This window comes from Lichenostomus cassidix, chromosome 4 (genome assembly GCF_008360975.1).
Source record: "Lichenostomus cassidix isolate B80296 chromosome 4, HeHo_3.0, whole genome shotgun sequence".
In the NCBI taxonomy this organism is placed as follows: Eukaryota; Metazoa; Chordata; class Aves; order Passeriformes; family Meliphagidae; genus Lichenostomus; species Lichenostomus cassidix.
The window spans coordinates 36,284,112-36,302,682 of NC_139484.1; the positions used below are offsets into that span (position 1 = coordinate 36,284,112).

The 18,571-nt window shown below is 35.1% G+C and overlaps 1 protein-coding gene across 1 annotated transcript in view; it reads right to left on the reverse strand.

Moving 5' to 3' along the window:
* GPM6A (glycoprotein M6A) overlaps positions 1-18,067 on the reverse strand; it is a 116,463-nt gene extending 98,396 nt beyond the window's left edge. The window contains exon 1 of the mRNA XM_085058699.1: positions 17,467-18,067. Within this exon, the coding sequence (XP_084914825.1) occupies positions 17,467-17,503 (37 nt within the window). The 5' untranslated portion in view covers positions 17,504-18,067. The remainder of the gene's footprint in view (positions 1-17,466) is intronic.
* Positions 18,068-18,571: the final 504 nt, after the last annotated feature.

Here is an 18,571-nt window from a genome sequence, read left to right on the forward strand (position 1 = left end):
CATATTCTACACTTCATCTGTTTAAATTGCAATAAGTCCTTCCTGCCTGCTTTTATATCTAGGGAAGCCTATAAGAGTTTGACATTGCTTTCAGTCATTCTAAATGCAACATTTGTTGTCTGAGGGCAGAACTGCTCTTCAATGTTATACAGCACATTTGTGGCAAATGCTAAGTCCATCATGTGCTTTGACATTAAAACTAAAATACCAAAGGCTGAGGAATACTCTTGTTTATCACAGAAAAAAGAAGGAAAAAAAAAAGGTAAGAAACTAAAACCAACTTAGCATTTCAAATTCTTTGGAAGTATGTAAATGAAAACAAGGAAAGGGCCCATGCGTGCTGAAAGTGTCACCAGCACTGTCAGAGCCTCCATACTATCCATATCCTATTCATAAGGCCAGAAATTATGAAACTTCTGAGACTTTGTTCATATCACATGATTTTTGGAACTGCTGTTTAAGAGGACTTCAAATTTACAACAAAGTGAGGGACATGCAGAAGGCTGCTTATTTCAACAACTAATCTAATTGTACATCTTGTTAACAGACAGAATTGTTAAAGAAAGAGCTATAAACAACACTTAAACAAGAAAGCTTGAATAGCAGAAATAAATCTTGCTATAACAGTACAGAGCTCACCACAGTGTGTTCTTCCCACTAAGCCAAATTAGATCATGGGGCTTACAGTTTTGGGGAGAGACTGCATGCACTGTGATATGGTGGGACTGCATTCCATGCACCATGGAGGAAGATGCTCAGATACTCTTTGCATGGGCTGTATACCAAATATATTCAAAGAAAGCAAATGCATTTAACAAACAGCATTTTGACTATATTTCTCTTAAGAGTTAGGCCTTTTAATTTTCAGCTGGAAATTTTCTTTGTATTTGGGGTTATACTCAATCATGTGCTGATAAAACAAGGTCTATATTTTTTCATGCCAAAGACAGAACAAATTTTGTCATCATTTCAGTAGCTAAAAATATTGTAGTCACCTAAAGTCCTAAAGAAAAATAGCCTTTCATCAGAAGAAAATGCATATCTTTTTAAACAAACAAGCCAACACAGGCTAATTTATCTCTGTTGGGTATCAATTCTGTAAAAAGAGTGAAAAGAGGAACTAATCCCTAGTAGAAATATATCCATCCTGAATTTTCCATATCTCATGTTATAATCACTAAGAAATTCAGTTCTTTTGAAGGGGATGAAGTTAACAACTTTCTGAACTGTTCCTTCCTTTGGCATGCTGTACAGACATCCACCATATGTACATCACAGCACTCTGCCTTAGATTATGTCACTGCTAAAAATCAAAGGTCTGTCACTCTTCATTTTAACAACACATGCCATTCACATAATAAATGCAACTCCTTTAGTTTTACTCATTTACATAAAATGTTTGGTCGGAAATAAGGGTGGGATTTGCAAGAATCTTCAATTACACTGTATTTTACCTTTAATAGCAAAGAACATTTAATGCCTGCAATTTATTTATTTATTTACAAATTAGTAAGTATTCCCTGGCATCTTTCATCTTGCTTTAATATCTAGAGGCCTGAGCTGAGATTCCATTGTAGAATTGTAAAGACTACCAGCTATTAAAGTGATAAACAAGTCATAGAAAGAATGGAAGAAATGAAAGCTTATGTATATCCTATATTGCTTTTCACAAATGGGAAATCAAGACACTGTATTACAGTAAGATTTTTCAAGGTCACAAACAATTTTGTAAGTCAACTTGAAACATGTAAACAATACAGATAATCTGTTTCAGATATTTCATATCTCAATCCAGAATCTTAGATGATGTCCCAGTAATTTTCACAAAATATTAAAGGCATAATTTACAAATTACCAGCTGAAAGAAGAGCTTACTTTTTAATCTAATCACATCACTTTAAATACCTTCACTATTTCATAACAATTTCATTCCTCAGAATTACCAAGCATGATGGAAATTATTGCTATGACATATTTCCTTTTTGTAATTGTGTACTTTTATTGAGAATCATAAAATCACAGAATATCCAGAGTTGGAAGGAACCCACAAAGATCATCAAAGTCCAGCTTCTGACCCTGCACAGCGCCATCCCCCAGAATTACACCATGTACCAGACAGCATTGTCCAAATGCTTTTTGAGCTCTGTCAGGCTGGTGCTGTGAGCACTTTCCTGGGGAGCTGTTCCAGCTCCCAGACACCCTCTGGGTGAAGAACCTTTTCCTAATACCTAACCTTAATCTCCCCATTCACAGAGAATTCATGTTTGTACCTACTGAAAATGTACACTGCTGAAACTACCTTGAGGTCTTTGATTTGGTTTTTGGTTTTTTTCCCATTAACCCATTTGTTGAAAGGCAGTTGTTGGTATTTTGTAAAGTTAGTACTAAAGCAATTGTTTTGACAAGCAGTTTATCCAAGTAAGTGTTCTGCCTCATGGAGTATGTAAGAAGTTTATTTCATTTTCCCTAGAGATTTTCTTTCACCCACGTTAACATTTTCAAGCTTCTGTTGCAGGAGTTTCATAACCCAGTTTCACAAACTGAAAACTATCATCTCAGTACTGCTTTCTTTAAATGTTGAAATATATTAAGATGAGTTGGGATAGTTCACTAACATAAATATAATCTTATTAATTTTGACTGCATATTCCACCTCTCATTTACAAAAAGTGAGACAGTCTCCCAAATATGTATTGAATACAAATCAGCCAATTTCTTTCTTTCATTACTATTACAGTTGCCAGTGATCTGGCTAACTACCCACCTTATCAGCTCAAATATAACAAAAAAAAAAAAAACTGAACAAAAGCACTTCGTTTTGTGAGGAATACAGCTGAGTGATCTAATATTTTTCCTCCCATGTCCTTTTGAAAAAATCTTGAAAGTACTTTTAATTGTGTGATTTTTGAAGTTTGTTTTCTCTCAAATCCTATTAGAAAATAGCATGGTATTGTTGCTTATTTTACCACCATAAGGTGGTAATTAAAGTTGTGAGATAGCAACAGGAAGATTTTGCTAGAGGTTTTTTGTGTTAGTATATACTGAAAGACCGTGTACTAAATAAAATATCATTAAAATATACAGCATTCCCAGTCTTCTCTGTCTTGATAAAATATTATGTCTTTGTGAACTGGACTTAGAATTTAGTGTTGTGATGGCCACAAACTATATAGATAAACCAAATCAGTTGTGGTCCTCAGCACACTAACTACAAAAAGGGGGCCATATCAGGAATACAAATGTGTGATAAGCTAAAGAGAAGGAAAATAAAGAGCAACTAAGCATGCAGAATGACGTTCTGGGCTAAAGAAGCTGAACTGATAAACCTTGAACCAATGTCAGAAGCACAGAGGCTGCTAGGATACACCCTTAGCAGTCTGCCCACAGAATCCTTAACTCTTCTACAGAGAAGCAGGGTGGATTCCATTAATTTTCAAGCTGTGCAGCTCACCAACATGGAAACACAAGAGTGGAATGCAGATAACAAGCTAAAAGACAGTATTTCACCAGCTGATAGCTCAGAATAAATGAAAGCACACCTGATAGCAACAAAATGAAAAAGCCCTGCATTTCTGCACTACCCTGATATTGAGGAACATAAGAAGCGTCATTTAAAGTTCCTTTTCCTGTATATTTTTCCTTAAATAATAGTATCAAAATAGCAGAAGACAATATTTTAAGGAAACTGTCTTCAGGCATTATGTGAAAACCCTCTAGAACTACTGACTGCTGAGAGGTTTTCTTTAATAATATGGCTATTATTACTTTGAATATTCATATCTATTTTTGAACTTCCCTGTACTTCTAATAAGCAGGATCTGCTGAATACATCTGTGGGCTGAGTAACAGAGATACATAGCACATATTAATTACACCACTGCCATTGATGTAAAAAGACTTAAATGATACCAGCTCTAAATACATACTACAGAGCCATCTCCATAAGCTGCCTTAAAAATTTTCCAAAATGTCAGACATTAGAGCAGATATTTGCCCTTTACATATATATAAAAGCCTAAATCTTCCTCTTTTGAATACTTTATATTTACAACAGCTTCGTTGGATTGTACAAGAAATACAGGACTAGGTAACAGAAATGCAGATATTTTATTAGCTAAAGTAATAAAATTGTATACTGACACGAGTATCTGTCAAGCATTATGTCATAGAGAAACCTAGTTTCAGTTTTAATGCAAACGATTGCCTATTATGAAATGAGAGCACACTGAATTAGTCATTTCCATTAAATCTATGAAGTAGAATTGCCTAGCAACCAAGAAAATTAATTCAGAGATTAAAATAAACACTGTGACACTGGCAGAGCAACTGCTATTCCACCCCAATAATCATGAAGACACTTAGAAAAGGGTGTTTTCTTAATTCTTCTTAACAAAGGTAAAACAAACAATTTCATAAAATGAGTCATAATGGACAAAGATTAAAAAAAAGAGTCAAAGCAACTGCATAAATGCAAACAATTGCCCTCTTTTTACATAACATCATTAAAATGAAAAACATGGAAAGTTTTTCATATTCTGACAACAGCAAAAAAACTGTTGTGAAAGTTTCTAACATGCTTTCCCACTTCCAAAGAGGACTTTTTTTCATTATATTCATTCTATGCAAGTATTCTATAATTTAGTACTTACTAGTTTAATTTATTATAGAATTTATGACCATGCTTACCTGAAAAAATTCTGCATCGTTACTACCCACTTCTACCCTTAGTCAAATTATTCCTAATCACACTTCTGTAGGGAAGCTTTTAAATTATACAGTTTATCACACTGAGATGGTTATGGAAAAAAACCAAAAAACATTAACAGATTAAGGACAGCAAGGATGACTGCAACAATTTAGTTTAATGACTGCTACCTATTGCTTGTTACATCTGGGCCATTGTGTAATTCATTGTCCCTGAAGGACCACAAAAAGCCTAGTAAAATTATCCCTTTAGAAATAAAACAACCACGTTCTGTAACAATATTGACGTCTATCACCTTGTGAGGATATTAGATTAGAGGAATGATTATAGATCAGTGATTCTGGAGTGGCAGTACTTTCATACCTCTAGTAGGAGACAGTCCATCCAGCTTGAGGTACAGAGCTAGTATGGAGTCGAAAAAAGATCAGGAGTGATTAAGGCGAGAATAACACAAAGGAGAAAAGATATATCACAATGGACATGACAAGACTTAGCATCTGCAGCAGCTACATCAAATCCAGTTGAGTCTGTATTAAAAGATAATAATAAAAATAAAAAAGTTTGAGGAATAAATCAAGACAGACAAGCAGGAATAAATGTGTATTAGAAGGCAACTCTCCAGGCATGGACATAGCTACTCTCCTATCAGAAAAGAGTATTTCAGCTCTTTGGTTGTGTATAATACTCACAAAACACACCCACATCCAGCTACAGGTTCTTTAAAGTCTTGAAATCTGCCTATTACAATCACTAGATCCAGTTCAGAGGTGCCTGAACTGAATTTTAAAAGTTGATACCAGCAATAATTATGTAATAAAGTTCATGTATTCATCTTCCAGAAGGGGATACAAAAGAAGGATATCTGATGGAAGTACAGATAATACAGATATTGTAGACATATAACAGATCAAATTGAAAAAATATTAACAACAAATGTCCCCATTAGATAAACACAGCCATAAAGCAGATAAAAGAGCCCAAATGTCCTTAACAGGTTCCCCTGTGTCTTAAATGTTTGATGAGTGTACCAGATGGGGAGGGGGAGAAAAATATCTTGTCTGAACCACAAGCATAAACACAGCTGACCTAAAAGACCTACCCACCACTAGGCTATAATTATTCCAGTGTTTTTACTAGTGAACAATGCTCATAAACATAGAATAATTTTGAGAGATTGAAAGATAACATCTTTGAGAAATGGTAGCCTCCATATGCTGTTGCACAGCTGAAATTAATTTTCATTTTCTAGCCTGTGTGCCACATGTCATGGGTGTGGTTGAAGCATACATGTTTTCCTGAATTATTAGGATAGTCAGTGATGAGCATCCTTTTTATTATTTTCATCTATATTAATAAAATGGTATTATAAAACTAGAAGATACACAAATTCTACACATAGCTGAAAATAGTATCTTTTTTCCCTTTAAAATTTTTAACAGCACAGTTCATATGGTAAATATCTCAGAAAAAAATGCATAGTGCTCAGACTAGACATTACCAGAGTCCAGAACCTTCTAATAGAGCATTTTGTAATAGATCCTCAGTTCAGAAGGATTTATTAAATCTACTCCAGTCTAGCCCAAAAAATACTGGCAAATAACCAACCAGCTGCTCCAGACCTACATTCAAAGACCAAAAGTATCATGTATAGTTTGTTACAAGAGGACAGCAAGAAGGAAAAAACCAATGTTAGTCTTGCACTAGAAGGAAGAATTTAATGAAAGTAAACTCCCAAATAATCTTAGAAAGCAGACCATGACCATGTTGCAGGGAAAAAAAGAAAAGGTAAAAAGAAGGTCACTAGTAGCCTGCCTTGGGAAAAATTCCATCTGCACAACAAATTTGATGATCATCTTGGCTTAAGTATGTGAACAAGACACACTAGCAAAATTGTTCAATACCACTAGAAGGTCCAGTATAGCCTGCCCGGGAAAAAGTCCAAATTCCAGTAATTCAGAAGAAAGCCACAAAGAAAAACCCTTTAAAAAAAAAGCATCTAAGAAGAACAATATTTTTTTAGAAACTGCAGACAGCCACAGGAGACCCAAAGCATATTAATCACTGTAATACCATGCAATACAAACAAAAAAACCCTCAGCTGATAAACAAACTCCATTCAACCTTCCTTCCAGCCTCCTCTCAAACCCTTTTAAATTGCATCATCATATCTTCTCACAGACATCCTGCCAAAAACCTGACAGCAAAATGCAAATTACTCCATGGCATTGTTAGGTCTTAATCTTAGACTGTTCATGTGCTTCCTTTTTGCTTACATTGGTATAAAACCAATGGCATTACTCACAGTGCATGACATCAAAATGTATATTTAAGTCTTTGCAAGATCAGAGCTTTGATCACTGATTTTTCAGAATTCCAAATTACTGATGTCTATAATTTTTGGAAGTAATAAAGGGCCATATATGCACTTACAAGCAAATCCTAATCTCTTCTACAACATTGGTAGACAGTGTGAACAAAAGAGGTCCTTAATGCTCTATCAGAATTATGAATTTTCCAGCCAAAGGAAAGCATTAGGTAGCAAATATAAGTCAAGACTAAATAGTAGACATGTTTTGTGACTCAGAGGAGTAGATGTCAAGCTGATTATGAACGCTTGGAAAGCAAGACACTTTCATTTTAATCTAGTTCACCCATCTAGTTAAGTAACATGGCAGTAAGACGTGACTACCATGGGAACTGCAAAGAGAACCTGCAGGTGTTCACAAGGAAGTGCAATCTGGTACTAAGAGGAAGGGTGGGGGAAATCATGGCTATGTTTATTTATAATGTCAAAAGTGTATGTTGGCCAGAAGCAGTGCTCAGCCCCTCAGTAACAAATTGGAAGGCTGGGAAATTCTCTGAAGACAATTGGGCTGCTATATTGAAGCACCACAACAAACAGGAAAAGCATTTTATAGATCTAACATACTCAGACTATTTCACAATAAAGTAAATCACTGTATTTGTGTCAATCAGCTAGAAATGTAAATTCCTTTTCTATACAGGACTAGTTTATCAACAAGTCATGAACAAAGCCAAACCATTTCAAGTAGGAAGCATTTCACACTAAAGCTGCTGAGTTTAAAAATCAATAATACAATGTTCAATAATATAATTGAATACCTTTATGACCAACACAGTGGCGAATAGTCAATGGTCCCTTTCTCAAGGCAATTTCAGACATTTACTCTCATCCTCAGTTATGCATATTGAGTTATTATTTACAATGACTTATCAACCCACTACCCCCATAATTTCAAGTACATGCTCTTTATTGGTTATAACATTTTTGAAAAACACTATCCATTTAAAGTTTATAAATTCTCTCATGCTATTTGCAGAATTCAAAATATTATTTTATTTTACTACAAATAAAATCATTGTTATCAGTAAAAATAAAAATAATTTCACAGACATTTGCACAGTTAAGGTTTTTCAAAATGGACTAATCCAGAAACCAGAGAGGCTGAATTTGGGCTCATTGTACCCAGTAGCAGCTACTCCATCCTCTTCTTCTGCAGCTGCCTGACCTGTTTAACTCTGTACTCAGGTAAGGCACAGAAGCATTTGTCTGCTCCAAGTGACAGCAGCACCTTTGTCTCAGTTCTTCCCCACCTCCTCCATTGCAAAGAGAGTAAACCAAACGTAAGCATCATAAAGAACAGACTCCAACTCCAAGTTCTGTCATGAACATAATAAACAGATTATGCAGAAAAATGTAGCTGGAAATAAATTTTCATCACAGAGGTCACACAACAAGCAGACCAGTAAAAAGCAAGAAGCTGCTGAATATGCATCACTTAGTGCATACAATAAGAGGACACATTATGGTATTTAACAGGTAAAAGGCAAGGATTAATTTACTGAAAGGTTAAGGTAACTTTACCTTATCTACTGCCACTCACTAACAAGGAAAGCAATCCTCAACTGAATGACTTCACTGTTAGGTAATCCACAAACATTCCCAAAGCATTCAAGTTACTGATAGTAACTTTCACTGTCTCAGAGCAGGAAATCTTTTGAAGGTTGTTTGGTGCGAGATGAGTCATAAAACAGTGAAAGGGATTGGGAGCAAACAATGTGGCAGATGGAAGTAGAACACAACAGGATGTATGCATTAGCTTTCTTCTGGAGAGATGAGAATCAGAGCTTTGTGCCATCTAAGCATAGGGATGAGTACTTAGTTTGGAAAGGTTTCCTCATCTCACCCCTCAATACCAATCAAAACCATGACATCAGAAGCTCAAGAACTACTCCTGTATAAAAATATGCAAGCCTAAATTCTTAGCTGTAGCCAAACATCCTCACTGGAGATCTGCAAAGATAAACCCCAAGCTCTTCCCATTGTTGTTTTCTAAAGGCTTTTAAGTAGATTCAAATTTATGTCAGGTGCTTGCTATTGCATGTGTCTTAATAGAGTAAAAGATGATTTGGTGGGAAAGCAGGGGGTGGGAGGCTTTGAACTACATAAAGAAAGCTAAGCTGATTCACCAGTAGTAGACGGTGCCACTATACTGTGGAGCCTCCCACACTGGCTACATCACCTTGCTAAGCAAGGGGGTGCAGTACCAGCTTCCTTCACCAGAGAAACTAGGCCAACAGGTCAACTGTGATAACTCTTTTCCAGGAATGTTAAGTGATATACTTCCCATTTCCAACTAAAAATCTTTCATATCTCTCATCATTATCTGTTAAGATATAACTGACTTGCTTTCCCTCTTTGCTCACCTATAGCCTCAGTAGCTAGAAACTGCCCACAGTTACAATATTACCATAGTAATATTGCAGTATCATTAGTAGCCATGAACATAACTCCTGTTTTACTTGGGGGAGAAAATGCGGTTAAATTAAATGTTCGCTATTTTAAAAAGATAACTCAAATTTATTGTATTCATTTCTCATGCAAAACTTCAAAGGGTCTTTTAACTCTAACATTGTCTACCACCATGGTTTAGTGGTGGGTTTGGCACCTCTAGGTTTATGGTTGGTCCTGATGACCTCAGAGGTCTGTTCAACATAAATGATCATATGATTCCCCTATTTCCATGTAATTTTCAAATTTCTGAAGCCCTCCAAAGGTATTTAAAATTCTACTGCATATTCATTTCTTCTTTTGATCATATTGTCTCTCTTGAATCTCTATCAGCACTACATCAATCTACTCTACTTTTTTCCCATTGTGCCTTAGCGCAGATTAATCCCTGCCTAATCACTTAGCTATGCTACTACACTCTCTTCCTTCAAATTCCTCCTTAATGCCCAATTTTGTCTGTATAAAATCATTCTTCTGCAACCTGAGAAGTAGGATGTGACCAGCTATGACTTAATTAATAAACATGCAGCACTTGTCATCTTCTATTACATGTTCCCAAAATAAATTAAAAAATGTTGTAGAATTTTATTTCCCCGTCTTCCAGGCATTAAAAAGAAAGTAAAGAAAGTGTTTCCACAGAAAAGTGAAAAGCAGGACAACAATCAAAAAGAGGTTGGTTTTTTTTTTTAAGAATAAAAGTAAAACACACTCTTGCAGTACAAATAGGAAGATACTGACAAGTGAGGTGAAAAAAAAAGGTTTTCTTTTTTAAAACTCTGGCAGTAGAACCTTTCTGCAGAGCTCATATATCAAAATTCCAGCAAATGTATCTTTTGTTGGTCTAATTTTATACCAGAACCTCAGCCAATGCACTGCCCCCCTCACACCACTGTTAAAAGTCTGAAACTTTACTAAAATTTATACTAAATTTATTGTGATATTCCTTTGCTGGATAGTTGTATTGTTATCACTACTGAGGAAAAAAAATGAAACTTTCACTAAGTGAACCGAACAAGAAAATTCCTCAGAAACTGTCCAAGTGCAAATGTCAGGTGCATTATAAGTGTAAAAAGAAGAGTAATGCTTGCATTTAGTAATTGTATTTTAGCAATTGTTATTTGGAAAAATGTTATTCCAGATGGCTGCACTATAAATTTTGGGTGGAGTACTGAACTCCTACATGATAACTAGTAAGAAGGAGATGAAAATTTTAGAGGGTAGAAAAAAGAAAGATAAAATTTAGCCTTCTTGAAACTAGTGCATTGAAGCATAGGAGTCATCATGGACAAGCTAAGAGAATACTTAAGCCATTTTTTGTGTCAGTGCTTTTCCTTCAGAAGGCCCTAGAGCACATGTACATAATAGCTCTCAGTTTCGTTAATTCCTACTTGGTGTGTATCTTTGACCCTCACAATTTTGATGCTTTGAGTTTTATCTCTCTGCAGCTGAGAAGATGACAAGATTTACTCCTCATTCCTTACACAGTGGAATTGAAGCCTCTGTAACTCCCCACTCCCACAAGAAAAAGATTTGTGACAACACATGACAATGTGGCACTTGCTGCCTGTCGTAGAAATCAGCCATGTGATATCAGCAGGAATTATGCATTTTAGTCACTTGAATTGGCTGAAAAATCTTCTGAAATAGAATTGCCAAACAGAATATTAACTGATAAAGAGTTTCATAGAAGAGCAATATCCATCTTTGACTTTTTTACATTCTGATTTTCAGTGGCTCTCAGGTGCTTATATTTTTCATGGGTCTTATAAAATCATAAACAGTGTCTACACTCTGAGGCAAAACAGCCAAAAAATGTAGTTGGGTTTTTTATTATATTTCTACTCAATCCTCGGTATAAATCTACTATGAGGAAATAGCATAATCTCACCTATACATATAGGGAGAATTCATAGGTAAAAACTATTGTATCAAGAAAGCAAACATCATCATTATGTGAGGCCAGTACCATTTCGACATTCTTCCATCTTGAATTTTAGTGCAGTGGTAGGCTGCAAAAAACAGGTTACAGTCACATTGCCAAGTTGTTTAAGGTACTTTGCAAAAATGAATGAACAATCACAATCTAAAATGAAAATATTTTAGATACTAGGAATAACAGCCTCTCAATCTTTCTCCATGAGGAGCCTAAGCACTCAGCTGAATGAAATTTAATTTTGCTGTATCTATAGAATTGCATTGTCCTTTCTAATTTCTTCTTTTTTTTTTTTTTTAGAGTAATTGATAATGGAAACCCAGAGCAGCCCTTATTCCCCAAAGGTGAGTCTTTATTTTCACAAAGTATCAAAAAATCTTTGTATAAATTTATATTGCTATTTTGATACCATATTTTTTCAATAATTAGTGTAAATTAATACTTTAAATATATTCAACACTTTTTTTCCTAAGTATTTACAGCTCTTATGAAATATCTTTTTAATATAACTTGTTTATGAAATTGACATCCAAGTGTCAAAATTACCATGAAGACTTAAATTTTCACACATTGAATTGAGGATTCCATTTGCCTTAGGGCAATTGGAATGCTTTTTGCCCTGAAAGAGTGTATATAAAATCATAATTAAGTCCTATTAATACTGAATTTTCATGCCTAGGAGTAGTATAATGTTAAGCCTGTAAGAAATACAAAGTTTTCTACTATTAAGAGAGACATTTCAATGTTAAAGATTAAATAAGCAAGCAAGACTAAATTTATTTACATCATTATCTATGAATAAAAGCCTAATGTATTGAATAATAACATATTCAAATTACAGCTCTACAACTCAGTGCTCCTAATGTAAGAATATTAAGTAAGGTAGACTGTAGTTACTACATAAAGGAGAATAACTCTTACAGTATTAGAACTATTAACTTCAAATTCATATTGACTGTTATTGCATTTTTCTTTAATAAACCATATTGATTAACTACTAAGGAGTATTAAGCAGGAAATACAGTGAGATACTTTGCCAGATGCTAAAATTTATTTCCATATTTAGCACTGATTAAAAAGGAAATTTATTTACTCTGTTAATGACTTTGTAACTGTTAAGTGAGTATTTTATCTGATGCTCTTATTATAACACACACACCCTTAAGAACAGGAAACAATAAAGATGATGAAAACTTAAGGCCATTCTACTCTGAAGCAAAATAGCAAAAACCCAATCTGAACACAAGCTTGGGAACTAAGCCTACAGTTGAAAATATATTTCCAAAGTAAACAGAGATTGACCTCTGCCCACCATGTTTTCTGTAAGTATCAAGCACTACACATCCAGATTTTGTAGGAAGAATATCAGCCAGCAAACGTCTGCTACTTCCTACTTATAAGGCCAAATTTAAAAAACATTTCCAAATTACTTTTGAATACTAACAACATAAAAACGATCTAACTGAATATACAAGCATGGCTCACACTCAGTGTGTCATTTACATTAAAGAACAAAAAATAACTCCTCTGCTTTATGTACAAGTATTGTACCAAACAAAACCAAAGTGCAAAATATCAGGACTTCATCATTCTTATTTTAGCCAGCTTTGTAAAAACAGTCAAAAGAGAAGGACAATTCTTCTCTCTTAGAGGAAAATAAGATTTAGAAGACTAACTTACAAAGGATGTCAGCAATGTTTAGCCTATTTGGTTGTTGGTGTTTCTTAGTATGAAATAAAACACATCATTTTCATCTACTATGTACTATCCTACCAAGTCAGTCTGCCATTTTCCAAAAAGTACTGAAGGAAGAGGAAACAATTTAGCCTCTCATGGCTGAAGAAGCAGAGGCTGTGGGTACATTTTACAGATAGCATCCTAGTCTCCTTATGATTTTCTTCCAAAACTTTGCTTAAAGCTCTCCTTTACTCGCACGCTCTGGAACAAATGAAAAACCTCTGATAATAGGCTGCAGAACCACTTCTATTGCTAATGCAGGCCAAATACTAAGTCATTATTTTCTGGCATTCAATCATTTCTAGTCACAATAATACTACATACATTTTGCTACCCTACTGGTGAAACCTTAACTGTGTTAGGTATACTACAGCCAAGAGAGCTTAAGCAAAATTAGTATCTTACTCATGTTTGCTGCTGTACAAACACATGATGCTCAATTCATTCCCAAGAGTTTATTTTATAAAGGAATTGAAACTGCAAAATGAAGTTGTGGCTGAATCAGTAAAAAAGGCAAATTCATCTTCAATTTAGTGCAAGTGGTATGACGTACTGTGCTCCAGGACATGTCTTTTTCTTTTTTTTTCTGAAACAGATTGTGATGAGAATAATCTTTCACTCCCCTGTATCAAGTTTCTTACAGTGCAAAAAATTACGGTGCCTGCCCCCGGAAAAGTTTCTTATTGGGATGAATAACTGGGGCTGGGGACATCTTTGCAATCTTAGTGGTTTCACAGAGGGAAGATCTGAAATGCAGGAACTGGACATACATTTTTTCACAACACAAAGCTATCAGTTTGACGTCATTGTCTTTCAAACACTGGCAGCTGAGACCTACCACTGCCACATGCGAATTTATGCACGAGGTTTTCAAAATTAGCATGCATCCCTAAAGACATCAGTGAAACTTCTGCCTCTCAGTGGACCTAATATTTTTTGAAAAATAAACTGGTCAAATAAATTGTAGGCTTTAGTTATCCTGGGTTTTCCAGACAGCAAATTTGCAATCAAATATGTTAGTATGTTAGAGGTCTAGGATGTATCATAATGTCAGTGTTATGGAAATTGTGAACAAGCTGATATTTCTGAGACGTAAGGACTTTTTACTTTGTTATAATATATTTTAATGTTAATTTACTTTACATTTGAGACAGACTTCCTACACACTTTCAGTTCTTGGACAGCTAGAGATAGCTGCGTAGCAAATATATTTCAAACATCCTTCCCAACCTGTACTTCCTAGCAAAGGAAATGTGATATTAAGGGAGAAAAAAGGGATGGAGGGCGCACAAGTCTTCTAGTACTTTAAAACAGGAAATGTACAATTAGAAATTATTCTTGATTTCAATGTTTACAGCTTTACACATGAAAACTGATGGACAACAGCATTATCTCATTTTTAGCATATCAAGGGTACTGATGCAAACACAAAAACACACTTTCCAAGGCCAATAGAAAGAAAATGCAGAGGTGAGAAGATGTGCCTTACTTTGAACTATACAGTTTCTAGAAATTCATTACTTTAAGAAAAAAAAAAGGAATATATTTCCCTGCTGATAATTTTTCAAGATGCAGACATAAAGAAATCATAGGTGTTAAACATTAGAATGTTCAGAGACTGTGGCAGAAGGTGATTATTTGGAACCACTATGTTAAGAATTATGTTTGCACTTAATTATAGTTTATTTCATAAAATTCTCAGAAATAACAAGACTTCCAAATCTGCTAGAGCTATGTTTATCATATGGATGAAATGCATCAATATGAAGTTATTCACTTCCATCATGGCTGCTAGCAATACGTAATGCTGTTCAGTGAGAGGTTCAAAGCATCTGCTGTGAAAAGCACAGGAGTTGATAAACAGTGACAATTTATGCTCCCATTGACTTTGTACAAATCAAAGAAAAAGAAAGAAACATATTAATTTGAGATGGTAGGAGGATGAAAAATAGAATATACAAATTACGATTAATGTTGCTGAAACACTACAATTAGAAAAAAATGGTCTGGATGCCCTGGAACTATACTGTGGATATCAATTAAACACACAGTAGATAGACTATGCTAAATGAAAACAAAAAAACCAGGAATTATGTAAGAGAACTATCAATTCGTACTAGTACTGGTCAATATTTTTCAAGTGCAAAGTGCAAAACTTAAGGAGATCCACGATTTCATAATCATCCCTACACTTTCCTATAATGCAATCAAGCACTCCCAAAAATTCAAAACTGAAAATGTTTTTCAATTTCCCTCCTGGATTGCAAATTTTCTTCAAACTCTAAATACATTTTGAAAGTTGTCATAATTCAGCACGGGAAAACAACATCTTGAAATAATGAGTTCACAGGTATGGTCACAGAAATTAAGCAGCATCCCCTTTCACACCAATAAGAAAAAATACATATGATTTGTGAGCTCTTCACATTCTCCTGCCACTGTCTGTGATGACAGCTGGGTACCACTGAAGGGAAAAAAGGCTGAACACATGGCATTGTAAATGGGGGGTGGGGGGTAAGTAGTGTTAGCTGTTGTAATCACACTATTAATCACACCATTTTGAGTGGCTATTGGTCATTCAACTGCTTATCATATGAACAATAAGGATGCAGTTTATCAATAACAACACATTTTTTCAATGTACAAAAAATTATTCACTTCTTTCTCTGATTTTCTTTTCCTCTCTCTAATAAGAATTTAGGGATTTTGGATTTCACACTCTCTTCAGGCAATATCATTTGATAACAATGACGTATTCTGATTCATTGGTCAAACAGTTCCATTTACTTGTTTTAAGAGGCCAAAGAATGCATTTCAGAGTTTTTTTAAAAAGCATGTCTTCAATTTCTAAGTATAAAGCACCCCAAATAATATGAATCATATTGTGAAAGTATTGATTTTACCTTCAGGAGAAAAAGCCACACCAGACCAAAACAAAACAGAAAAACTGACCTGTCTTGTACTTTCCTATTCTATCTGTCATTTACAAATAACAAAATTCAACTGAAGAACTGCTGTAATCAACAACCAGATACTAATTTGTTTATCTATAAACATAAGTGTGTATACACACGCAGCACATATATCCTCTTTTAATGTTCTCATGACTATCTACTGTGCATCTAGATCAAGTCAAGACCATAAACAATTCAAAGCTGCATTCTGTCTAAATGGGTCACTTATAATGAGAAAGCACGACATTTACATGTAGGAAGCAGATTGATCAGGGAGCAGAAAAACAGAATATGGCATCAGTGCAGAAAAATATGCCTTTACAGGCAATTTATGCTAAATTATTTGGCAACTTCCTATATCCTCCTCAAAAATGGAAGTGAATTCAAAAAATGTAAAATGAAAAGTATGAAAATGTAACATGGCAAATATTCACTAGGGTTATCCTTTGTGCTTGCAGTAAAGAAAAATGAAAAAAGCCTTGGTTCCTTTCACTACTGTTATGTCGCTTGCACAGAATAACACTTAAGTGGAAAAACTGAAAACACTGTGTCCCCCAAAGATCCACACATTAATTAATAGTCCACAATCACTTTAATTGGACCTTTAAGTGCTAACACATCTCATAATATTCAGTTATTTTCAACTTGACCAGAAGCTGTGGAACAGAAATGCTCTGAACAGCTGTTTACATCTTGCTAAAGCAATTTCAGCTGCAAGCTGCAAAATAAATTTCTGCAAAATGCAAATCTGTGTGATGCAAGTATTAGAACTATAGCATATCTATAGCAACACGTTACAAAACCAAAGCAGCAAAAAGGCAGAGGGAAATTTCAATACTGTCTCACATATACAAAAAATACCCCATGTCTTTGTTCAGTCTGGATTCTCATTCAAGGTGTAAATATTGGTTACATTGCTAGATATCCAACTGCAACCAGCTCCAAATATTGTGTGAGTATCTCTCTCATAGTTCACACTAGACTCCCTTGACCCAGCTAGACAAGCGTGAAAACGTGAAATAAATGAATGTTAACAAAGACTGGTCTGGAAAGCAGGCTGCATTTAAATGCTTGCAACATTATTAGTATAGATGAAAAATTTGCTACTTAGATTATTTTAATATTAGATATCAGATGGCAGTCACTATATTAATGCTATGTGCTATTGAAGAGAGAAAAATAAGGGAAATTATATGAAAAAAATATGTCTTTCCCCATCTGCTACATACAGATATTCCCCAATCTTACAGCATGCTGCTAAGGCAAATAAGGAACTGCAAAATAATTACCTCCATGCAAAGAAAAAGCAATTTTAACACAATACCTTTCTGTGTTTGTCCCTCTTCCATATTCTCTTCCATGGCTACCTTTCTTCACTAGAAACAGCTACAGAGAATTAATCAAAAGCTTCAGTCAGATGTAGGAAAAAGTGTGGATTTTTTTTTCCCTGGGAAGCTCCAACAGCAGAGGCTTAGGCAAGTCCTCAGAGCTTAGCTAAGGCTCCCTCACTCTCCTTGTTTGCTTGGAGACAGGCTGTCAAGTGTAATTTCATTCAAATTACTCTTCCGTGAAGATTATCAATTTTTCTTCTCAAAGCTGCCCATTGTGTACCACTGTAAGCAGGTATTCAAATGAACAGCCTGTGAATTTTGGGGGGAAATTTGGTCTGAGCCCTTATGGCAATGACATCGATTCATAAGACTCACTTTGCATATAAAATGGAGTAAAGAAATTGAGGTTTGTATTGAAATCTGTGTTTTAAATTGAAAACAGGCTGTACTGAAAACAGATGGAGGGGTGTCCTCCTAACGGGAAGCAGACCACCAACCCATAATTCCCCCTATTTGCTACTGAAGTGGGAAAGCCCAAATGCCTGTGGGTTCTTTATGCTGTATTACTTGTCTTTCTCTCTCTCTCTCTCTCTCTCTCTCTCTCTCTCTCTCTCCCCCCGCCTCTCCCCTTCCTCCTGTATCAGCACATTTAAGAATAATATGACTCTTCATTTCCCTTCTTCTCATATATCTGTATCATCAGGAACTAACAGCAGATATACACTACTGCCCTTACAATATTCTCAAAACCGTCTTTATAGCAATAACATTTTGTGTGTGTGTGAGTATATATGTTTACACACAAGCACAATTTAACACATGACATTAATCACTGCAAATTTTGTGCATTCTACACATTATCTGTCAGCCTCATGGTAAACAGGAATTTAGAGGCAGTTCAGAGCTTTAAAACAGTTTTTGCGTCATTCTTTTTCTGATTCCTCGTATCTCAAATTGGCTGTATTCTTAAAATCTCCGTTAAAATAACTGGATCTCTTAAAATGGTGAAGTACCACATGTGGGTATGTACATGAGGAAGCACATACAAACACATACACTGCTGGGAGCTTGCTCTGGAAAAACATAGGTTAAATACAC